Source organism: Ostrinia furnacalis, unplaced genomic scaffold (assembly GCF_004193835.3).
Source record: "Ostrinia furnacalis isolate ACB-3 unplaced genomic scaffold, ASM419383v2 OfSCF2841, whole genome shotgun sequence".
NCBI lineage: Eukaryota > Metazoa > Arthropoda > Insecta > Lepidoptera > Crambidae > Ostrinia > Ostrinia furnacalis.
This window is the reverse complement of record NW_021133080.1, coordinates 269,824-295,975: the sequence shown is the minus strand read 5'-3', so window position 1 is coordinate 295,975 and position 26,152 is coordinate 269,824. Positions and strand designations below refer to the sequence as shown.

General features: G+C 37.2%; 1 protein-coding gene across 15 annotated transcripts in view; it reads left to right on the top strand.

The window, feature by feature from the left end:
* The window catches only part of mtd (TLD domain-containing protein mustard), a 136,234-nt gene that overhangs the window by 7,456 nt on the left and 102,626 nt on the right, over positions 1–26,152 (top strand). For 2 of the 15 annotated variants that reach the window (XM_028309918.1, XM_028309904.1), the window contains exon 2: positions 9,321–9,567. The exons of 2 other annotated variants lie outside the window; for them this stretch is intronic. In XM_028309918.1, the coding sequence (XP_028165719.1) occupies positions 9,416–9,567 (152 nt within the window). In that variant the 5' untranslated portion in view covers positions 9,321–9,415. Of the gene's footprint in view, positions 1–9,320; positions 9,568–18,307; positions 18,330–19,841; positions 19,885–24,189; positions 24,375–26,152 lie in introns of those variants that run through there. 11 more of the 15 variants (XM_028309900.1, XM_028309899.1, XM_028309895.1 and 8 more) reach the window with 9 other exon arrangements.

The window sequence follows — 26,152 nt, the reverse complement described above, 5'->3', positions numbered from 1 at the left end:
GATCAGTAGCACGCTTCCAGCCTTCAAAGCAGGCCGAGTGCGCGTTATGCCGTATTACCCGTCTGCCGCTCCATCATACGAATCTCGCACTTCCTCCTCGGTTCGTTGCATCGATGCATGGACCGCACTATATAGATGCTTGTTTGCACACCATCATCCATTATTCATGACGTAAACATACATCCTAATTGGACGAAGCTCATCCCTTTATTTCACCAGGGCAATCAAAACGGTGGTAGCTGTTAGATTCATTGAGATGTCTGTCATGGAGTTCATTGTCACGCGTAGTTTTTAGCCAGCTGAAGCAAAATCATTAAGCAATTGTATGTTTAATTAGAGGTCACTTTGGAAGTTATTAAACTTCACTGTGTTAGTGTTAGTTTAAATTAAATTCACGATCGTTTGTGCTACAAGATAGTTTACATTTTATTAGTTTACTCGAACTAAATAATGTTCTGAAAACAATTAAAGTCAGTGTCTTTTAATAAAATAATAATTATTATTATTTATCAGTTCACAAGAGCTAGTTAACATTTAATAATACTAATTAGTGAAAGACAAGTTAATCAAGTAGTTCCGTGTGGTGATAGCGTGATTAAACAATTCTTGATTTATCTTTACATTTATCTTGTTTGTAAACACAAGGAGTGAATATTTCCATTAGATTTACAAGTACTCAATAATAGGTAGTCTAGATTTGTGATAACACTAGTCTTGACAGTCACATGACAGACAATTATACTTACTACTACTATAATAAAAATATAATCTATCTAAATTATAAATATCATGTTATTGGAATCTTCTAATACTAAACTATGAAACTGGGTCTATAAAATAATTATAAGTCAAGCGTATTGTTGACAAGCTGTTAAAATGTGTTAGCAAAACAGCTGATCAAAACCCCACGTTGGGCGCCATTAGGCGGCGGGCAAGCGCGTCGCTGTTGCAAGGTCGCTCGGTGTATCGAGCGGCACCGGCCAAATATTTAACGAGCTATACTCTCCTAGACATTCGACAACAACAAAACGTCAGATGTATTTCTACTTTGACGAATATTTTCAATCCCATGCGGGTTTCGTTTTCATTTAACCCCTAGCGACATCGCTGTATAACATGCAGACTCGGACGCAGTACAGCGTAAACCTTTTGTTCATTTTTCTCACTCTCGTCCGTTGCCGCTTCGCCCGACGTGTGTTCCGGTGCAGTGTTTTATGACTAGATGAACAAACCCACCGGTTATATCTGCCCCTCGAGTAAAGGAAATACTGTTCATTATATAGGGCTTGTTAGTTGTTTATCTGAGTCCCAGTTGTTGTTTAACTTTCTGATGAAAAATAAAGCGCGCTGGGAACGTTCTGGAGCGGCATCCGCCGCTGACATTCTCAACAAGTTTGATTGATTACCTACTAGATTTAACAAGATTAAATTTCAAGTAGAACTCTGGCGCAAAATTCTGTTTTGTAGCAAAGTAATTTATTAGAAATGGTTGTTTTCTGATGTCTTTTAAAGAAGGAATAATGTGTGAAACGGTCCTAAAAGTTTAAGCGAGCAGGTCTTAAAGTTATTGGCAGGTGCTGGAGGGTCAGCAACTCGATAGGAAATTAACATGTCTACGTGCCGAGGCGATGTATTGAGGACAGTACGCCGGATATTGTCCTGTTCGAAACTAGGCCGGCGTTCGTGTGGCTCTATTTTATTTAACGTACTTTTTTGCGAAATAAAGGTAGAATACATTTACAAGCTGTCCGCCTACATTGAGAGAGGGTTATGTAGGAAAATGTTCTCGTCGAATTTGACCGAATTTCTTCTATAAGGATACAGAACTGTTATGCTATTCCAAAGATTATTTAAGTATTCCTGATTAAGTTAATTACAACAATACTTTTCGTTGTTGTGACAGGTGAGATATAAATTATTTCTATCTTGCATACACAGTAAAATGAATAAGAACTTTGCGAAAAAGGGTAAGCTTTACAAGAGTCGTCATTAAAACTATCTTTTAGAATTCAATCTTAATGGTTTTCCTTTGAACTCAATCTTAGCCAGCTGTTTGTCTGGCGAATACATTTTTACGGCAACTTCACCCACACTAAAGCTCTTCTCCGGCTGTAGAGTCAACATATTATGTTTTCCAAGAGCGACAAGGCATTCGACGTGACCCGGTTTCAGTGGGGTTCTATTTAACACCGTTAGACTGCCACTATTGACACGATAAGAAGTAGGGTGTCCAAATGGTTGCATAGGGCTCGTCGCCAAGGTTACGGGTGGGTACGATCAGCTGGACTTACGTAAGGTGAGCGGGGCGAAGGGGCGAGACGCGCGGGGGTTAGGGCCGATCGATAGCTGCCTTTGCCTCTTGCTATCACCCTACTGTTTGTATATTTGCTCTGACACTGAAATGTTCGACCATTCATGTATAAAAAATATATCGATTTGCACGACCACTTGAACAGTATCAGTGCCTTCAAAGACCATACTTCTTCGCAACAAAACACTGCGGGAAGTAACTGACGAGTACCTAATTGGAATTTAATTTCCATTTCTCTTAATGCCATGATAATAACCAATTACTTGTCTTGTATTGAAATATTCCCTAAACACTGGATCAAATCGAGAAATTCTTTTCAATATGAAATAAGTACAGAAACAGTAAACCAACCAGAATAACCAACTAATAACTATCATCTGTTTAAACATAATATAATGTCTGTATTACAGTTGTGGTAAGGAGAATTTTCGTTTTATTTTTGTCGTTCGAATTCGGCAATTCATGAGTTTATTTATTCAATAATATTTACCTAAATTAAAAAAAATCTTTCCCATCCGTTATATTTGTTAAAAAATCTCAATTGTATGCACTTGCAACTATGCAATATTACAAACTCACATAGTTTTGTGTTTCAGTAGCAACATGTACTTTAGAACGATCTTGAGTTTTCAAACAAAGGAATATGTGATTAAATTGCAATTTGCTTACTCATAAAGTAGGCCCAGACCACCGCACGGCAAAGCCTCGCAAAGTCGTACAATATCGATTATCCTTGGCTCGAATCAGTTTAGACAACATTAAATTAGGTCAAGGTACAATATCATTCAATCTCTACATTATGCAAATTCGGGATTTTTGGAACGTTCGCGTTGTGGTACTCCAGGGACGGGCACCCAATCGCGTTTTGACTTCCTCGCCAGTTTAATTAACGTTTGTTTGCGACTGTAATCAACTTGTACAGCCAGCGAACTGATTGAAACAATGATCAATTCATTTTTGAATTATTAACTTTAACTAGGTACGTACTTTGTACTTGTACCTACAGTTTAAACGTAAACAAACAGTTAGTGCGACAAATCGGTCGTTTTGTTTTGAAGTGTTAAAATCATGATTGTTTGTAATGTGCACAATGTAAAGGTTAAAGAGATATGGATAGCTAGAGCGGAGAATAAAAGAAATATTGAATAATTTGTTTGTGGAATCACTCGTATGCTCCGTGTTGATGGAGGATATTTAATATCTTTATGCAGGACCTCACTGACTACTCACGGCCGCACCAATCATCCAATTGGATGATACGCTTGGTTTGGTCAGTCTTCAAACTTGTGAGAGGTTAACTTAATCAACCCAATGACAGACGCATGGATCACAAACATCGTGATTAGACGATAGTTGTCATCGTTTGTTAGCCGTGCCCTCTTTTGTCTATCTTGATTGCTGAAGTCGCTCTAATGGGGTTAGTTGGTTTTGAACACCGATGAGGTCATTTTGGGTTTGTAATGCAGGCTTCTATGAGGTGACAAGTTTTTGAGACATAGTTACTCATGTCGGTCAGCGTGATAGGTGGACAGGGTAGTTTATTATAGTTTGGGATGTGCTGCACGCGACTGGGAAGTGGCCAGCAGATAACGTTGGCAGCGCGGAACACACTGTACTGCACGTACTGTATTCATGCATAAATGAATACGCTGATTGGCGACGCTCGTGCTCTTGTGGATATTATACTTTGTATGGTGGCGCATTTTGTATGTTTGCAAAGTTGCTGACGTAGTTTGAGCCTTTCCTGTTGTGAGGTTTTTGTCAAACTTATTCCTACAGAAGTGCGTATTTTAGATTAGCTTCAGAAATGCAATGATGTACATCTAGTCCCTAAATAAGATCTAACAATACTTAAATACATTTTATGAGTATATTCTTTCTTATTAGACTCAGAAATCCCACATCCAGTGATCAATACAAACAGTTGAAACAGTATTATATCGTTTATTTAATAATCGTTTTCACTAGACCTGAAAATGCACATCTTAGGTAAAGGCAAGCAAATATAATTTGAGAGTTGTGAGCGAATGTACGACAAAGTCCCCATTTCGTATTCGCATTTCATCACACGGCGCGCGCCGAGACAGGTGCATAATTTTTCTCACGTTCTGTTAGATTTATTTTGAAACATAAGTTGATATTAGAGGTGGGCGCCACGCCGGCGCGCCGCCGCCGCCGCGAATTTTTTCACGCCGCCGCCGCCGACGACCAGCTGTCGGCGCGCCGATACTGATACTGTACAAACTATGTGCAATTTATTCCTCTCCTATACTGTACTATAGTCTATCCAATATAGCTTGATTAGAATGACGGCTGTCAAACGAATGTGACTAGTGATGGGTATGTTTCGTACGGTTCACATAGATGTATCGATAAGTTTTCGAAAAAATGATATGAAAAAATGCACCCAATTTTTCTTCATATATCTTTATTCATAAAAATGACAATTATGATTTAAATTTAAAGACAGTAAACCTAAGTAGATGTACAACCTAAGTCGTAGTCATTATCATCAGTGTTCTTCAGTGGTTTTTTCCTCTCGCTAGAGGGCGGTGGGCATCTCTTCTGGAGCAACGGTGCTATGAATACCCAAAAAATTACCGGTGATTGATTTCCGATGTTTGATTATTTAAGAATGAAATGTTTTTTGGTTTTTAATAGTGAACATTTAGAAAAACGTATAACTTGACTTAAATGTGTTAAAAAATTAGTTAGAAAAAAATTTTGTTAAATATGTTAAAAGAATAGTTTTAATTTAATATGACATTTGTCGATATGTCCCAACACTAACATTTTTGTAACTCGAGATAACCTTGTAGAGACGTCGTTAATACTCTAGCTTGATTTTTATGTGACCTGGAACCCATCTCAGCGTTACTCTGTTACGTTTTCCTAGGGTATTCAGTCGACTCATGCAGTTTTCTACCAACTTTGAGGTGATTAAGTTGGAGTTTAAGGCCATCAGCGCGGCCTGACTGAGTTAATGTAAATTTTGTGGTTGGCATAATTTTTTCGCAGGTTAGCTTTCGCACATTTAATAATGGCGTAGACTTCTGCCTGAAAGATAGAGGCAAATTTACCCAGGATTTGAGATAGCCAAGCTTCGGCTGTTCTCCATATACGCCAAAGCCTACGTTAGGGCCCATTTTTGACCCATCAGTAAACCATATAACAGAAGAACTAACTATTCTATTTATTCTTTAATGCCGTTGACATACTAATAAATTGATTGAATTACTTAATACTAACTATTTTAACAGTTAGTCAAGTAAATTATTCAAGTTGCTGCTTGGTCTAGTAAATAATTGATCGCGAGCGGCACCGGTCCCTCTTGCTGTCAAGAAAAAAATCCCCGCCTTCGCCTGACAGACAACCCACACTATTGGACTATACTTTAAGCGAATCACTCACACAGAGATTGGCAAATATGCATGATTGGAATGCAAATGGGAACCGAAACCTCTGGAAGGCCACAAAGTACCTCCCTCAATGTTCTCCGCTTATTAGGTCCGGTAACACATGAGTGCGAACTGACAAGAAAAATCTCAGACCTTTGCTACATGACAAGCCGGTTTATTTAAACCCATTGACACTGATAATCCAAAAAATCCACAATTCAATCAAAAAAATAAGATCAAGCATTGGACTTGATCTGAGACTTGCAGCTATGCCTGCCTGTGATTCCTACTGATGATGATGATTCATCCGACCGATTTCGGTCATGGTGACCACTTCGACTTAGCTGTCTTAGCGGCGCTGGTGCGCCCGAAGATGGCTTACATAGCCGATCTTCGCGGCAAACTCCTCGCACATTGAGAGTAATTACCCGCCGCCAACATAATTATAGTGAATGGCGGCAGATGAACGGGATTTACATCATCGCGTTTTGCGTCGAGTTCAGTTGTGCGCTGCTGTTGTCGAATTCGCGGACTGGTCTCTACAAAACACAATCTCCCGCCATTCTAGGTGCTGTGCTGCCAAACCTTCCCATTGTGATTTGAGAGGGCTCATTTAGTATCTTTTCGTATGCTGTTTCTGGACATCTTTGTACTTGACTATCTGAGGAGTTGACCGCCATGTTTCCGCTTACCCTCCTCAAGTTCAAAGTAGAAGATTGATCCCTACTATGCTAATTGAGGACGAAAGACGCAGGAGGACAAAGTGACTGACATAGCCCACAGATCGCCGCCACTGCCACTTGACTCGCTGAAATCAAGTGGCAGTGGGCGGGGCACATATCTCGTAGAGCTGATGGCCGCTGGGGCAGTAAAGTTCTTGAGTGGCGACCACGAGCCGGAAGACGTAGCGTGGGCAGGCCTCCCACTAGGTGGACCGACGATTTGGGGAAGGTCGCAGGAAGTGCCTGGATGCGAGCGGTGCAGGACGTCTTTCGGCTAAAACGAAAGAACTAACGCTAAGAGAGATGGCTAAGCTAAAGAAATAGCCAAAATGGACCCTCGTAAAGCACTTGCATTTGATCTGGTCACCATGAAGTCCATGGTCTTGACAATGATCACACTGAGTGAGAACCTCGCAAGTCCCTTAACTTTGGAAATGATCCATAAGGCTGGCAAGTCGCCTAACGAATCCTCTTATCGCTCAATTAATCTGACATTTGTATTGTTAAAATTATGGGAAAGGATCATTCTTGCTTGTTTATTCCCTTGCCTAAGTATGAGCCATGTAATATAGTATACCCGAACATAAATTTTGGCAGAAACCATACCAACCATAATCAGTACAATGTTTGGAAAAGAAATAATCCTGTACGTCTGCTTTCGCTGCGGCTTCAGCTGGGTTTATCATAAAGGACTACACGAGAACCTGATCTCAGCCAAACCCGCTATCCAAATATCAAAGTATCTATGATCAAGAGAGCTAATTTACTAAGGTAAACCACTGCTCTAGTGGCTCAAACCCCAACCAACTGCAAATCACCTGATTAGTCTTGACGACAGATACTAAAAATGCAAATTTAAAAAAAAAAACCTAATGAACAAAGGTCAAACAAGGTCACGCCGCCGACGCCGCCGCCGCCGAGGTCAAAAAGTCGGCGCGCCGCCGCCGGCCAATTTTATATCGGCGCCCACCTCTAGTTGATATAGGGAACCACCACTTAATAATGACTAATTCGAATTCAAATCGAAAGTAGATAATAATATATTACCTACTTCAAATCTGGAAAACAAAATAAGATTCTCTTGAAACCACTGTAAAACGGATTCTTAGAAGTGAAGAGTACTTCACTAGTATCTTGTTGAAATATCATCAAATTCAGGTTACTGAAACGAAAGTGCAGCTTCAAAATTTTTTCCGTCTTAGATTAGATTATTGACCAAAATTTCAGGGATGTCTACTTATACTATAAGTCTGTTCCTAATACCTTCATAATAACCACTTAGAGAGTGATCTGTTAGTCATTCATGATACAAAAAATACTTCATGTTGTCATGATAAGAGATTTGATTGATGTGTCATCTCAGTCGTGTTATTACGTAGTATTATGGGTTCAAGTGTTTCCTTCGTGAAAAAATACAAGGAAAGTATTGAAATTTCCTCTTTTACGATCCAATTACAAAAATTTCTTTGTCTACTTTCTTTTAAACCCGTATGTACGTGGTACATCGCAATGTGGTACATTATTACGTTATTGCAGTTTGTAGACTTTGTATTAATTTATTAATGTGTACCTAGATAGGTACTACGTTTTATTTATTTTTATAGTCATGGTTGAGACTTATCTTAAACATTGATCAAATATTTATAACGCCTTTCAGTTTTCTGATAACACGTTGTGTGCAACGTGTGATATTGCTAGTGAATAAATAACAGGACTAACAAGATCAATGAAAGACGTAATTTCGTTATTATTTTAAATGGATAAACAATGAGAACCTCCTCCTTTTGTTGAAGTCGGTTAAAAAAGAGGTTAGTAAATTGTTTTGAAAATTTTCAATGTCTGTTTTCGATTCCTCCTCATCACTAAAAATATTAATCGATTCCCAACTTTGTTAATGTTTACACGTCCCCCTATTAGGTACGTATTTAGTAGATTCTTGGTTAGATCGATTTCCTTAAAAACACTGTTTTTTTAATAAGTTTATAATTACTCGAACTCGTGTTTAGAAATAGCTATTAGAGGTACTATACCTCTAATAGCTATTTCTAAACACGGTAACAATCAACTGCTTTCAGTAAATGGCACATGATGTTTTAATTAATATGATCTTCTGTTGTTGTACCTAGTTAGAAAATTAGTATAAATATTTGTAAATTAATGAATATTAAACAATCGTTAATATTTAAACACTAAATTGTATGTAGACAGTAGCTCAAACGACCGTAACTCGTGCATGAATGTGAAATTAATAATATACTTAATATGTAAGTATATTATTAATTTCATATAATATGTACATATATTATGTTATGATGTTCATTACGTCTTCATGTTCATTACCATTTTATACATAGTGTGGGAATTCGGTCATCATTTCAGTCAGGGGCGTCTTCGCCGCAAGCGCAATTAAAGTAAAATGGCAGCAATAAATTACTTTCCATGACATCATTTATCTCAAGAAGATCATGTGTTTACGAATGCGTGTATGTATAAAAATAACAATGTATGTTTTTCTTTATGGATCATTGAATTATTTTTACATAGAATGAAAATAAAGTTCGTAATGTGGAGTTGTGAAAATTATTGATGATATTTCAATAACTACGCAAAATCCAGATTAAAATTAGTACGTTTTGGGTGGATACGTACCTCCACAGCAAGTCAAAGGAGTTTGGGGAGGATAGAGACGATCGTCCGTCCTGTGGGATTGGTTATTCTACGCAGCCTCGCAATTTTTCTTTTGTTCATCCACGCGAATCATGTACCTTTTATTTTTCACGTTACACACTTGTAGCTTTGTGGCAATTTTTGCATAATTTGTTTTGCATCGATGTCTCGCTTCGCTTTACGTTTATTTATGTGGCTTTGGTTGTTTTTGTTGTGTTGCAGCTGAAGTGAATAGTGGTGGTTGGCGGTGCTGCGCGGTGGGGTGATGTTAGCGCGGGGCTGGTAGTGCGTGGCCTGCGCCCGCGCGCTCGGGCGGGATGTCTTCCCCGGCGCGCGCGCCGCCCCCGCCGCCGCCGGCCGCCGCTGTCCCGGCTGGCGCGGCCATGCTGCCGCCGGGCCCGGGACCCTCGCGGCAGCGCTCGCTTAGAGACCGCCTTAGAGAAGGAATCACAGGACCTTTCCATTGGCAGTAAGTTTCCTTTACAAGCTTAGCACTTTATTTCAGGATACGTCGTTCCAGACTCCGTTGCAGCAGTATTTTAGTTGTTTGCGCTTTATTATTCCAATGCTTTAGCAGGGAAAGCATGGCTTTTACTATATGCCGCTGATAATTATTGTATAAAGGGACTTTATTTGGTATTTTACATTTTTAACCTTCCTACAGTATGTAAGACAATTTATTTTACTCGTGTAATTGCGTGCGACGTTGTCAGTCGCCAACACAATTCAAATCTTGTCATCACATTTCGCAAGTTGATGATGATTTTGCGTGAGGCCACTTGCGCTTCCAAAGTTTCGTCATCGTTCAAAATATAAATGAATATTTTTGCTAAGTTATATCTACTCGCAGAATTTGTAACTTATATGAAAACTGCACGCGAAACAAAAGTTTATAACATGTTTTTTCGGGACAACAGAAACTTTTTCATGACACAATTTTTATTAACATTCTAAAGTTTATTTATTTATCACTTCAATTTGAACTCCAATATTCGAATTCATTCTTTATTCTGTTTCTTAACTCTGACAATAATACTATGCTATATAGAACATAAATGGGTAAAGAGCCTCTTTTCCGAATCCTTAGTCTTCAAACCTCGAAAATACCTTTCTCTGATTCCCGTCAGAACAAAACGCGATATCAAGTATGGTCGGGTCCGGATATCCCGAACAAGTCTAATGTGTTTCCTTTCGTTTGACGCTTGCAGCGTTGAGGGCCCGAGAACCGCCGTAAAGTTATATTGCTCCCCGAGAGAGCCCGGCATTAAAGTATCAAATCGTCTGTGGGCCGTGCGTCCGTAAATTCAACAAAGTACTCGTTTTGACGTGAGGGCTCTGAAGAGCATAACGCCGAAAAAGTAGAGAATGTGAACTTGCCAAAATTACTAGCTCAGCTTTTTGTCTCTCCTGAAACATAGCTTGGGATTTGGGATCGATAGTGTCCGTTTTACTACTTTTACCCTTATAATACACCATTTTACACGAATCACGATTCACGATGGAATAGCAAAAATATTTTACTGAAATATTCGAAGTGTAATGTAAAACAAAACGTGGTTTGATTAGTGACTGATATAGGTTATAGGCACTTTATTGAAATTTAGGTACCTATAGTTACATATCATAATTATTCTTGAAATTCTTTGTTCAATTTACGGCCAAATTTTAATTTAAAAGGAGTAGATTTTTCGTGGCTTTGTTACAATGTCGAGGTGGTCTTTCTTTTTCGTTTTGCATTTTTATGTCTTCCTACTATTCATACTCATCAAGACTAAGTGTTCAGGTTTCTTAGAATAGCCTCGTTATTATGAAAGTTTGAAAATAACATTGGAAATTTTTCTTTGTTCTCGGTTTTCTTGAACCCTTCATTGGTACGGGTTCCTTTTATTGCGAGCGTTTGGTGTTGTTCCGCTGTTCGCTCGTCGCCGTCGCCCGCCCCCCCCAGAATCCAATTTGTTCCCATCTAGGACGTGCAATTTGTACGAATGCATCCTGGCATCGCTGGCTGCTCCCCATTCGTCTGATGCTAACTCGATTTGTCACTCATGTGCCATGCCTAATGGGCCCAATTATAATCGCGTTTATGTAACAAGTTTATGAATTCTATTTACTTTTGTAAAAAAATTCCGTGACAATTATGCATCTGACGCATACGATTTTTCATTCAAATGTTCTCAAATATCGCGGTAGGCTACAAAATAACATTACATTGGTTATTATATTATTATTTTTAAGATACGTAGTAGGTCTACCTTTGGAAATACGAAAATAGACCTCAAAGTTAAGGCTCCAATTTTCAAACGGAACCAAGTGAACCCAATTTCTCTGTATTTTTTTTTTATAAAACTGATTATAATATCTTCTAATACGATATACAAATGACTTTAGAGGCAATAATTATTGCCACTTTTTAAATATTTTTAATGAATAAAATGACAAACATGCCACTGTGCACGTTTCCATGGACTCCATAGGCGTGTGAGGCAAATATTTGCGTTTCACAACACCAGCTATCTCCGTGTGTACACTGCTCATTATCTGCGGCCGTGCAGCCTCAGCCAGGAGACAACCTTTCAAACTAAACTAAATCTCCCTTGTTTACAGGACCCTTCATACCGTGATTTAATTAAAAAGCCCTGTTTTGGTCCGCTATTAAGGAAACCTTCCTTGGCGAAAAAGTTGTTTCTGTTGAACAAGCAACCTTTATAATTGAATGTTATATTTTTAGTCTTATTATTCACTTTCATGAGTTGGACTCTTCACAAAGACAGTTTTCAGTTGCTTTTTTGGGTTGATCACGTTTGAACAAAATCTTTTAAGCAGAAGTGATCCCTATCCTGAATTCATACCCCTGTATTCAAAATGTATCACTTACTCTTTGTCCTGTAGTATGTAATGTGTGGGTGTGATCGAAACATCTTGTGGCAGGGTAGGTATTTGGCCGCCCCAGTTTCCAAAAGGTAATTCATTCGCGACGGGCCCCTCATTTCCGAAACAGTCTGTTGCACTGTTGCGGCCTGCGCCGTCCTTGGCCGATATAAAACTGTTTAGGTGACAGCCGTCGAGAGCGAATAAAGAACCAGCCAAAGGGAGGATTACTCTCTGTTCCCGGCATTGTTCCCTTTGTCTGCCCTGTTGTGTGTCTAAAGACTAAGTCCGCTCTTGGCACGAAGTAGATGGCTACAAACAATTTAATTTGCCATTTCAGAACTAGAAATTGGTATTTAACCAAACAAACGCAGCTATTTGCGCATTCAGCAGGGTGGAAAGTTAATATTGTATAAACATTTTTGAAAGATAACAAGATGACGTCTGTTTGCCTTTCTCGAGAAATTTTCTCATTGGCATCCTTACATATTTACGTTAATACGCATCTCAGGCCTTCCCCAATTACAGGTGCAGATCGAGCTTTCTGGAAATCGCTCGAATTAAATTAATGACTCATGCAGTCATGCATGATCTCAATAAGCAACTGGACGTAATTTAATCAAGTAGGTAAGGTACACCCTTGATTAGTGCAAAAATAGTCTATTAAGGTCATCTCGCATAATACACAACCATGAGCATGACTTGATTCTGATGAATGTTTTAAAAGTTGTGAATAGATAGTGCAATTGCAATGACGTTTTTACGGTTCTCTTAGATTTTTTTTCTGACACTTCCAGCAACGGAATAAAAATACGGAATTTAGTCACGTTTTATTTTTTATCTCGGCTATTTTCAGTTTTAAGTTATAAAGCAGCGGTTAAAACTGTTTAGTATGTTGTTTTTCCTGATTGTTTGTTCTAATATTATTTGCGTTGGAATTGTCTACCATAAATGATTGTTATGGATGTTATTTCAAACGCTGTTCTTCTAACGTTTCATCGTTTGTCACTTTTATGCGACGTTTATGTGTGCAAAACATATTTGCTGCAAAATAACGCATCAAATATCAGTATAATAAGTTTTTCATTGACTACTCTAGGCAGGCATCATTCACTTCAAATTGATATTGGATCTGCTAGACAATGCACGATTGGCTTTTTTGATATCAGGAATCAGTATTAGAATTTCAAGACCAAAAAATAAAGAAACCTGCAATTCTTCTGATAAATTGGATGATATCAATAAGCCTATGTCCACAGAGGAGGCATTGTCAGCTGGTCGTGACGAGCTGACTGCACGAGGCCGCCCGCCACATTGTCCCATTCTGCGGCATAACCGTGCCGTCACGCGCACCCACACACACAAATCGCCACTCTTTGACGGGTAGATAGAGCATCCAAATCGATTTTACACAATCCACCGAGATACAGGTGTCCATTTTCCCTTTTCAGTATTCAAATGGTAACGTAAATGCGCCTATTACCGCCAGTTTAAGCTGACTTCGGATAAACATTAGAAAATTAGATATAAGACGTGGTGATAGAAAATACACTTTAATTTATTTATAACAATGATGAAGTAGTCTTTGAATTCAAGTAGTAATAATGAGTATACAATTACACAATAATTAATAAATAGCAATTTAATCTGAAAAAGCAGTTGTTTCTATTACCGACCTATAGACGAGGTGTGTTTCTATTAACGTTTTTTCTGTTTCTATTACCGACCGCTAAGAATATTGCTCTTCAATTGGGTATATTCCAAGAGGCACGGGTTCGATTCCCGCTCAGAGGCTCGGGAACCACTTGATTTTTTCAAGTTAAATTTGTTTTGCTTTTAGTTTTAGTTAAATTTGTTTTTTTTTTTTCAAGTTAATTTTTTTTATTCTTAAAAGAGAAAAGGCACGCTTCTCGAAAATAAATAAATAATCAAGCAGAAATAGTAGAATAATAAATTCCTCTATTATACTTGATGACGCGGTACCCGGTGTTCTAGTGAGTAGTGGGGGTCATTATTTAAATTGTATTTGAGTTTTAATAAAATTTATTTTTCATTTAATATTTTATTTTTAATTTGACTATAATTCTTAAATAGTTTTTGGTTGATGTTAATTGTGTGTAATTGTGTATTTTAATTTAAACTATGAACAATTGGACACTGTCTGTATAATTATTTTAAATTATTTTTTTATTATTCAAAAGATCTTAAAAAGTTACATAGTAGTTGTGATAACGCATGATTGGTTTGGTGTCATGTCATAAATGTTAGTTATATACAAAATACAGGCTTATAAGTCTTCGCAAGTGGCGTTATAGTTATGAGGCGGTAATAGAATCCACTATGAATATTACTTTATTCTATTAGCGACCGTAAAAAAAATGAGTAACAAACTAAAATATCTACTTTAATGAAGACGTGATCAGTGAAGTATCATTTTTATTAGGTTTTATTTTATATCAAATAGGTACTAATTAGAATTTAACAGGTTTTATTAAAATCTATTGCCATACATTATTAGAGATATTCTTTAATGTTCATTGCAGTTTTATGCCAAACCTATGACAATTAACGTATGGCGTTAATTGATTTAATTATGTGAAATATTCTTATGAATCGATCAAGATAATAAAATGGAGGTTAAATGCGTAATTAAAGATATAAATACTAAAATAAAAAACGTTATCAAAATTCTAACAACGCCATGGGTCGTTATTAGGAACCAAATTATTAAAAGTGTTTCTATTACCGCCCTTATTTAAAATTGTTTTTAAGCCACAAAAATACAGCGAGAGGGCTATATTGAGGGTTTATTAAGGAAACTAAAGTACGAATTAATATTGTTATGCAAAAACATGTTGGTATACTCATTTTAAATGTGTTAAAATCGCTAATTAATAACAAGGTGCACCTTAAGTAGCTGGGAGCGCGTCAGTATGAAAAGTGCGTCCGTTGCGGGCGCGTCCCATTTAATATCAAATAACTCCGTTTACTGGTTATTTACGAACACAAACTTTAATCGTTTTGATAGTCAATAAACATATCTAGATATTTTTTAGGTAACGTGTTTTCTGGAACCTGTTATTATGTCTTTTATGAAAGAAAGGAAAATAGGGCGGTAATAGAATACAAATTTTGGGGGGTCGTTAATAGGCGCACTTACGTTAAACTGGTTTATTTGATCTCGTAATGTAGCGTGATTCATTCAGCTACCTACATGTATGCTAGGTTCTCGTATAAACGATGGGTGTGGAAATATTTATTTGGAGACGTACCCAATGTTTAAAATTACTTATCGACGTATCTGCAAGGTAGAGGGCAAGAAGTGAAAACATCTCAATTCTATACAAAAAAGTCATGTTTTCATTTTTCCCTGAAAAATATCCGGTTGTTCGAATGGGTTCAGTGATTAAGAATATTCCAGATGGTTCTCAGTTTGCTTATGATATTTCAGGCTTTAATCAACTTGATTGTCAGATGGGAAAGATAAACCCCTGTTTCAGGGGATACTCCAAGATTTCGATAAAGCCACTGATATTAGCCGTTACGAATGACATTTCAGTAGCTCTACCCTAAAGATCCGTAGCATTGGAAATGATGTTGTAAATTCTGGTGGAACGTGAATTGATTCCCTGAAAATTACGACTTATTACGGAATTACAAGAAGTGCTTTGCATGGTTGTCTGTTTAATGTTAATATTTTTATGTCGTCTTAAAAAATTCTCAGACTGGTTCGATGTTTGTCTCATCACTCCTTTACCATGTTTGGCCAATAAAGAACTGGATAAGATAAGTTTATTATGCGACTGTCCGTTACCCGTCAGCGTGGTCTGACAGCTGTTGTTAACACGCCTTCGTTTTTTCAGCTAATATTTTTCTCTGAAAATAACTACGCAAGTAATGTTATCTGATTATTTTGTTATGAGGCTTTTATTGATGTCACATTAGTATTCACTATAGTTTATACTCTGCATTAATTAACTCTAACTATTGATTGGTTAATCAATGCTACAAAATATTAAATAGAATATCATTGGTTTTAATTCTACCGCATTGGTATCAATTTATGTACTATCGTGTTGCAGTCACGTGCGTACGTCTAAACGAAATTATCCGAGCTTTATTGTGAGCTTTTTAAATTTTGCTGCAGTGCTCTGGACAGTGTAGCATAACAATGTTGTGTGAAGTGTAGTCTTTGGTCGAGGACCGTATGTAATTGATACTTGATTCGTGCAGCGGGGAGTGCGATTAATTGAATGATTGGCGGCGGCGCCAGCTGGACACCTCTCGAGATGACGCTGCGCAGGCGCTTGCATCCGCGCATGCATCGTTACCCACTTGAGGGTCCCGGCTAGGGCAGCCAGGTCCAAAAACACAAAAGCCGGACTCTGTACTTAATTTAGCCGGACATTTTACCCGGACATACTTCTTTTGAGCTAATCGTAGCATTATAAATCTAATGTATACAGGGTGTTAGGTAAATGGGTATATGAGCTGACACTAGCCCATGTTAACATGGGCATATAAATGGTATGGTGAAGTCAGAAAATTGATATTTTCATTTTAATTATTTTAATTTTCATACAAATCGGATTTTACAAAATTTATTTTGTATGAAAATTAAAAAAAACAAAATGATGATATCAAATTTCTGACTTCGCCATACCATTTNTGGTATGGTGAAGTCAGAAAATTGATATTTTCATTTTAATTATTTTAATTTTCATACAAATCGGATTTTACAAAATTTATTTTGTATGAAAATTAAAAAAAACAAAATGATGATATCAAATTTCTGACTTCGCCATACCATTTATATGCCCATGTTAACATGGGCTAGTGTCGGCTCATATACCCATTTACCTAACACCCTGTATATCAAAAAACAAAAAATATTAAAAAAAAATCTCGCGTCATGGCTTTACTTGTGCACACGACTTTCAACTCTCGCCGCATTCACTTAGCCTAACAAAAAAACCGGCAGGCCGGACGACAAAATATTTAGCCGGACACGTCCGTAAAAAACCGTAGACACCTGGCAAGTCTGGCAACCCTAGTCCCGGCGCACGCGCTCCGGGATGCGTTTACGTCAGCCATCGCAAACGGAACAACTCAAATTAGATCTACGACTACAAATAAGCTGATATGCATTTATCCAATAAGCGAATCGTCGTTGTCCATCTTTAACACCAAACCCTTTGAAACAGTTTGTAGCTTCACACACTTCGACAAATTAATGTTTTCGTATGACTTGGTCCTGAATTTCAGAATACATTAATTTATGTGATTGTAATTGCAATTTGTAGAGCTTAAAATATGTAGCTACACTACATATTTTCTGGATATACAACGTGTCCCAAAATTCAAGGATAAGCCGGCGCCGCAGGATGGACATAGTCATGACTACATACCTTAGGAAAAATAAGAAAAAAAATTTTTTTTAAGTTACATAATAAATTATGAAATTCTTCGGAAATTGAGACCCCTTATGATATTTTACATTACCAGGACCACCATTTTTTAAATATTTCTGTTTTTTTGTTTGTATCGGCAACTTAAGTAGTGCTGCTGTCCACCCCAATTCTTAAAACTCCCAGAATCCTTGCAGTTTTTACACAAAAGTTAATCAAAATATGATATTTCCTAAAAATTTTGAACGATTTTAACTTTCACTCCACTTCGATTCGTCGTTTTGTAAAAAAAAAGTATGAACACTACTGCGGCAAGTTTTTTATAAAGTTGACGCAACTATCCAAGATTCCAAAATGGTATAATACTCTAAGAAGACTAGTCGCAAAAAAGATATGAGTGTAGGTACCATTTTTACAAGCACTTCGCTTGTTAGTTAGTGTGGGTTAGTGTGTTTTTTTTACAAAACGACGAGTCAAAGAGGAGTGAAAGTAAAAATCGTTCAAAATTTTAAGGATGCCGATACAAACAAAAAAACACAAGTATTTGAAAAATTGTGGTCCTGGTAATGTAAAATATCATAAGGGGTCTCAATTTTCGAAGAATTTCATAATTTATTGTGTAACATAAAAAATAATTATTATAGATTTTTTTCCTTATTTTTCCTAAAGTAGTAGTAAAGTAGGGCGGTCACTTGCTCCTAGGCGACCTTGTATATTTGACTAGTTAAAACTATCTCTAGTCATTGAAAATTATCATATTTTGATGTGAATTGTAATTTATCTTTGATAAATTTAATAATTACGTTGGTTATTGATAATAATTGATAAAGCGCCAGTCGATTACAATGCATTGATCTGATAAATTCGTAATTTTGACAAGAGTACCTTGTTTTATTTATGTGAAAATAGTGTATTAGTTCGTATTAATGAGTTTTTTTGTGAATTGGTTAGGAGGGTATGTACAATTCCATTTATTATTTCACTTTTGTCTTAGTATGCTCGCGATTCTGTTTACAGATTGAAAAAAATTCTAACGACAGTTCAGCCACAAGCAGCTGTCAAATTATTAATGTCAAGCTCATTATTCTTGTACATTTTAGTAAGGAGTCATGAGTTTCATGGCTCTGGATTCTATTACTAGAAAAGGGAAGTTTAATGTAGAGTTTAAGTTGATTAATTTTTGTTAGAGATAAGTCAATAACGGAATCGCGTCATCATCAGTGACTAACAAAATGATGATGCAGGAATTTCAAAAATAACAAACCGCGAAAGCATTATTCAAGTTAATGGCAACCAAAAGACTGATTTATTAAGTAAGACTCGAATGGTTGTAACAAATGTTCTGTCATTTGTTTTAAAGAATGTATGATGCATGATAATTTCGTCTGTCTTCGCCATTGTAAATCGTAAATGATGGGTTTAAAATATAAATTGATTTTTTAAACGGTCCATTGTTGGAAAATGCAGAATCGTATTACGGAAAAGTCTGTTTTATTACAGAAATATATTGGATAACTTTTACAGGCTAACTTTCTCTCCCAGTAACATTTCCAATTATCCTCGTTCGTTAATCGAGTTTTACCGAACTGGAGTACTTCCTGGGAAGGGTCATTCGGATTTCGTCAATCTAAAAGGAAGCGGCGCATGCCTATTTGCAGATCGTAAAACGCCGGGTACCTACTCGCGAATCATCATAAAGTTCCGCTGACATATAAAAAATGCTCGCCGAAGAGGACGAAGACGACATTTGGAGCACTGAGATCGAGTGAGTACTCGGTCCAAAGCGGAGGTCTTTTTTAATAGAGCCACTCGTAAGCTTTCTTATCATTTTCGCACTACAATAGAGCTATGGAAATCAGAGATAGTGAAACTACTGTTAATACAAGGTAAAACTTGGATGAATCTCATTTATCTGACACATGAAAATGAATTTCTGATAGCGGTACTATTTCAAGAGTATGCTAACAAATTCTCGGAAGCCTTATTTGCTACATTACAGTGTTATTAAGTAAACCTGTCAAGATAACGCGAAATGTTTGCTCAAACCGCGTTGCCATTGTTCTTGGACACCTATCGCATCGTTATTTTAATTTCATTACGGCAATCAAGTAGTTCAGTGGCACCGGGTGCCTCATTTTTGTCAACATCTGTCATTTTTCAAATCGGAACGTTAGTCGCCGACGATGTGATACATCATAATACGTTGCCCCGTGGTTTCAGCTTGAGTCAATCCTTATCACTTTCAGCGGACTCGCGCAACGCTCATCACTCACGTGTCACACAATGTTTGCAGTTTTCCATGATCTAGATAGATACCCTGTCTCGTTCATCCCGTCGCGTTGTGTGCATTATTTCTTAGAATTCGCGTTTAAAGCAAGCGAGTGGCCACCAGTTTCTTATAGTTATGAAAAACGAATTTCTTGATATTTCAGCTACGTAGCTCTGTCGCCGCCGCCCACGCCCACGCCCGAGTCGTCACCAGCCTGGCTCCGTCGCTCCTCTCTCGTACTGTACGTTCGTTTCACTCACATTCCCCTGAATATTCATATCATCAAGCTTCCCGGCAAATAGGTAAAGTGACAAATATTCACCGGCATGAATAAAATATAAAAGTCACACAGCGTTCATAAATCTCGCTCCGCATTGTAAGTGAATTTCGCGTTGCGTTTTATTTACATTACCTAATATCGATTCGAGCGTAGTTTTATGGGCTCGCTTACCTCGCGCTGCTACGTCACAACTTTATTGTGGTCGAGACAGTTTGACACATTGATGGATTCGTTTTCGACGAACAGTTACTATAGACAGTTAGGTAAAGGTTAGGTTAATAGAATTGAAATTGCTCCTGCTCTGTAACAATGGTTAGCATACAGTACTGTGTTTAGTTATTTGATGTAGGTAATCATTAATGCGCTTCCCAAGGTACGTTTACGATGTAGTCGCAGTAAACACATGATTGCAGGCGCGCAGATGACTCGCGTTCGCATGTGTTTAAAAGTTTAGTAAATATAGTTGTCCTTCGTGCTCTATATTGATATCTTGTTAATAGGCTTCGGTAGCCGATTGCCAATCAAACGTACCTTTCATACTGTAGCTAGGCGATTAAATTAAAGCTGGTCGATAATCGTAAATGTGTAATTGAATAGATAACATCTCCGTTTAGTTAGCGTATCGCCTTTTAGATAGGAAAACGAAAGCTCCAAAATTACTAAGCTAATCCTTTGTAAATTGTAGAGATCACCGCTGACGCTAACCAAATCAAAGTTTTATTGCATTTTATTTATCCTTTCTGTGATTGCAATCTTATCTGGAGCAGTGACCAAGTGCAGTTTTTACACAACAAATATTATCAGATAAACTGTCGTTACCAATCTATAATTAGATAATTGAATATTGTGATTATAATTTATTATTAAGCAATGATTCAATTTATAAAAGTTCCATTACATAACAAATAATGAAATTTTGGCAGAATGCATAATGGCCGTGTTCTTATTGGGATCACTAGGGGCGTGCTCGACGGTTTGGGCAAAAGGGCATTTTTGGCGTATATTTTGATCATTGCCTTATTTTTTGATTATCTCATTATTATGACAAATTGTGCGTAAAAAACTAGGCAGTATGATTTCTAACCCTTATGTATCCTTTTGCATTACCTACATCTGGTGTCCTGAAGATTTTTTCAGAAATTCCATAGGTACCAAAAACTAGTTTATTAATTTTCCCGATTATAATTCGAGTTAACACTTATCGTGGCTTATAAATAAATTGGCACCGTAAATGGCGATGTATTCATCGCGATGGGTGATTAACCTTTTTGGGGCTTAGCCAAAAAGCCTCGCAAGTTTTGATGAGGCGCGCGCGTGACAATTCCGGGCCGTAATTAGTGAACTTACAAAATGTTATCCTCATGTAATACTCGTACCTCACAGGATATTTTGGGAACAATGACTCATCATGTCTCTGAGATGTCGTTAACCGCTTAACACAAACACTAATTAAATTATATTGGACCCGTTCGTGTTATCGCCACTACAATGTACGAGCATTTATTGTTAGTAGAGGCTAGAGGGTAGAGTCTTATGACAGTGAATACAATCTCAATTAGTTTATTAATAGTTTCAATAGATAATAGAAAGCGATTGTAATATTATGCTGTTGATCAACGAACATTGAATCGCTAGTAAAATTAAAACATCCACTGCCATTGGTCCCAATATTGAAATTGAATCGATCTATCGAGCGAGTTTTAATCAAGTTTTGAGCTTTGTTTCATAATACGGACTTAAAGTTTCATGAATAAATTAAAGCTTGCAGATTGTTAATCATGAGAGAGAAAAGGTACAAGCTGTGCATACCCGCGCGATGGGCGGTTTTATTGAGCTTAAACACAAAGAGGCAGATTGCACAATAGCGAAGTATTTTTTGTTTCGTTAAGTGGCGCTGAAACATTCACCGATCTTTTTGCCTATCAACAACACTCGTACCTCTTGTAATGTGGCTCCTGTTACATTCAAGTTTCATAACCAAAACGGGTATAATTTTTAAATCAAGATATTTTTATCACGTACGTACTATTAAATGAACACGACGGAAACGTGTTTAAAAAAAAACGCAATATTGAGTGGAAATACAACTACATACTCGGGTACATAAAAGTAAGAAGTTTTAACTGCAATCCTCTCGGAAGTGCAGAATTTCTCATGAACTCCGGCATCTGTGCGGGAATGATATTAAACTCAGTTTATACTGTACAAGCTTTTATTACGTACTTGTGCTTATCTTTTAGCTGCAGACCTAATAACTTTTCACTTAGTATATCTTACATCAGGGAACTCTTATATTAAGCGTCCACTTAACTACAAACTACGGGCCCAACGCTATCTCTGCAAGCTTGTTTTTAATGGAACGTTGATATTAATTTAAAACTTCGCAATTTGATCGATCGATCGAAGCTACTTGATGTTAATAAGGGTAATGTATGTAATACAAGACCGATCATCCAATTTAGTATCAAATATCAGGCTACTCAGAAGCGCTTAGGGATTTTGTTCGCTGACTGCTTTCGTAGGTCAGTGTATTGAATGACATTTTTATATTTTTCGTGACTAAACTGTAAAAAAATAATTACGCAACCCATGGAGTTAATTTTTCAGGCAAAACAACGAGTTCAGAATTAGTAAGTTTTGCCAAGTCCATCTTTCTGTTCGTAGTTTAAAACTCATAGACACTTGGTACTAAAAAGCTGTAATTTGGCATGGTTTACATATTAATCACGCCTATAAAGTTGTGAAATAAAATTTGTGATTTTTTCATTCTTGTGTGTAGGATGTCGTTGGATAGGTCGGTCATTCACAAAGATTGGGAGTAGGTACCTGTGTGTCATCAATATTTTATTTTTATAAATTGAGTATTTTTGTAAGTCACGTGTCACTCTATCAAACTATTCTGGTGTGTTGATATACTTATTTTAGTACAGGATGTTTTTGGAGGTGGTGAAACATAAAGGATTAATTCTAGTACTCAAATATAACACATTTTCAGGATTAGTTTTCAGTTTTACACCGGTATCAATTCACAATCACGATAATCCATATCGTGAAATAAATTATGCAATTTTTGTGCCATTGTTCTATTAGGAGTCAGCTGGTTATGAGTCATCTCGGCCCATGGCGGCCTCATTACCCGGGAGTTTTGTTACATTTCGAGTACCGTTACTAAACACTTTCTTCCATCGGTCAATACGCCGTTATTTGTTCATAGAATCGCAACCAGCACAATACAACATGATTTATTGTTCACTTTGATGACACAAATTGACTCTTTTTTTTTGTAACTACATATCATTGAAATCGATTGTGCATCTTGGATTTATTCATGAAGCACTTACATCACAGCAATATGTCAAGATCGAGTTAAAGGGCAGTTGGTTGTGCAATTGGTTCGCAACCCGACCTGATATGGTTGGTTAAATAAATCTTAACCTGGTGACAAGCGGTGAAGTTAGTTCTTATCTTTCGGTTCTAAATACTAACTGGTGTACAAAAACACAGTGTCGTTTAATGAAAAATGTATGTGACATGTTTGCTCTAGTCTACTTTTATTTATGTATGTCATACTAGACTTCATGATAAAAGATATACGTTTCATGTTGTTATTGTTTTTTTAATATTGTACGCTGATGGAAGATGCCCTCCATACTGTGGTCTAGAAAGAAACTTCTTCTTGTGCCTAATAAATAATGAGCAATAATATTGATCTAGTGACAGGCCGTTCTATTTCCATTTCTGATAGCCGGAAAATCAATACGCAGTGTGGTTAACTGCACCGATGCACGGTCTCTAGGTTGGTATAATTTGTGCGATAATTCAGTACGTCTGCTGCAATATCATTGGGGCTCACGTAACTAAGAGAAATAGGAGGATGTAATGTGAATACAGTGACCGCAACTTGTTTTAAATTATGTTGGTTGCAAATTGCAATACTCCATACTGGCACTTTGTTGACACCTCTAAATTGGTTTTCGCGGAGCGCAATACCAAACTCGGTCGAAAATAAATGAAAAAAATATGTGACACGTGCATTTCTTTCATGGCTAGATATTCATTTGCGTCGTTTTATTTACACTTACTATCTAACAAATAGAGGGCAAGATAGAAATATTATGACAAAACAATGATAAAGAAATTAAACCGTCACGGAGGGTATTACAGAAGTAGGTCTCGCGAATGATAACCGCGCGGAGAAGAGGGTGGTTTCAGTTATCAGATGATGACGGCGGGCAGGCCGCGGCCGCGAGGGCTCGCAGGCGCTGCCAGTAGCAGTCCCAGCGGCGCGCGCCTCGCACGGCCAGCTCACGCGCTCGCGCACACCGCTCACAGTGAAAGTCGCGCGCGCAGGTTTCGCTACGATTTCGTGCGCCGACATCTTCGTCTAGTTATTCTGTTTGTTCGTTGCGCCAGTGCAGCAGGGAAAGGAGGTCGGTGCTTGGCCATAGCCCGTAAGAATTCGTGACTTGTGACAAATCGGTTACCAATCGATGTTAAATAAATAATAAATAAATAATAAATAAATAAATCTTTGGACAATTTCACACAGCGCCAGCTAGCCCCAAAGTAAGCAACTTAATGCTTGTGTTATGGGTGCTAGCTTAACGGATATACTACTTATATACTTTTTTTTTTTTTTTTTAAATACTGTTACTGTGATGTTATTATTTTTATGTGTGGTATTACGGCAACAATTTTATTTTTCACAAAAACGGCAATCACGATTTACGTTAATCCGTAAGCGTGTTTCTTTAACAATTATAATTGAATTAATGGAATTTGTTAAATTACAAAATCATTACATACGCCAGCTTTTGGGTCGGGAAGGCCGCGGCACATCAGTAAGCCGCGGTTTGTTTATATTACCTTTGTGTTTGTTTTTGTAAGTACCTCCACGTTTCGTTATAAATATTTTATGAGATACGATTTGGCTTAAGCTTAACCTGCGGTAATGCCGGGTAATTGAATTATAATCTGTAGCAAAAAGCGCAATTCGTGTTATGCTGCTACGAGCCGTCTACGAATTCGTAGACAATGAAGTGTCTGTTTAATATTCGCGGTTGCAAAATAAAATTGTTTTTGCAAATTCTTATTTTGATAATTTAGTTTTGAATGTAAGAAGTAGGTAAAAGGAACCATACAAATTGATGTAGTTACTGGCAGGCAACAGTTTAGCCGCTCGGCTGGCGCGCATTGACAACAGTGAAGTGAAATCGAGCGTGTGGCCGTGACCTCACATGCCATTTCTCTAACGTTGAGACAGCGCTTATTTCTGGCTTAGCCCTTTTTTATACGTTGGACATATAAACTACTTACCAGCACGAGGTCAGTACTTCCAACGAACAAACAAGTTACGTTCTAAATAAAACAGAACCTTTCAGCTTTGAATTCTTTTAGCAATGTTTTGTTGTCACTGTATGAAAATAGCACGTCTCAGCTATTTTCCGCAATAAAGTATACCTATAACAAATCAAAATCATTATTACTCCAACAGGATTTGCTTTAAAAAATGCTATCGTCAAGATAAGAAGTCGATTTCCACGTCGGTACGTGCTTTTGCAAATAGATTTCTGATCAAGATCATGCTCTAATCCCACAATAAATTATTTTAACTAAATCAGCATTTAAGATCTGTGGAAGTGATATAAGACATACCTACAAGATTTCTATTTTATTAAATAAGTTTTAAAATATATTTTTCATCTCGTAGCAGCGTAAACAGAATACATAAAACTTTGGTAGGTATCTACCTTATTACTTAATAAGGTCGGTAATTTTTTTCTTATTTTTCCTTATATCTTTTTTGATCTCATATGTAGTTACTACTCTTGGTGTTTGAATAAAAGTTCCTTATTAAATACTTAGGGTTGCCAACATTCTGTATAATATACTGATATAATCGATCTCTGACAAGTTTATAGCGTGTACAAATTTTGTAAATATCCGTGTATTATAAAAGTAATTTTAGCTGTCTACTATTTACAGCGTAAAAAAGAGGGGTCTGTAAGTATGGTAGATATTGTATCTATCCTTTTTTTATTCAAAGTTATCAGGATTTTTGGGCAACCCTACGTACTAATCCGCTTGTCATAGCTTGAGGCATTTCGGAGCCCTTTTCCTTTTGGTTCTTTTTATGGAATAATCAAGTCATTTAACAAGTTTGTGTTGTTTATGTACCTACGTATCTAATACATATCAAAGTAGGAATGTCTCAAATTGGTGTATTTCT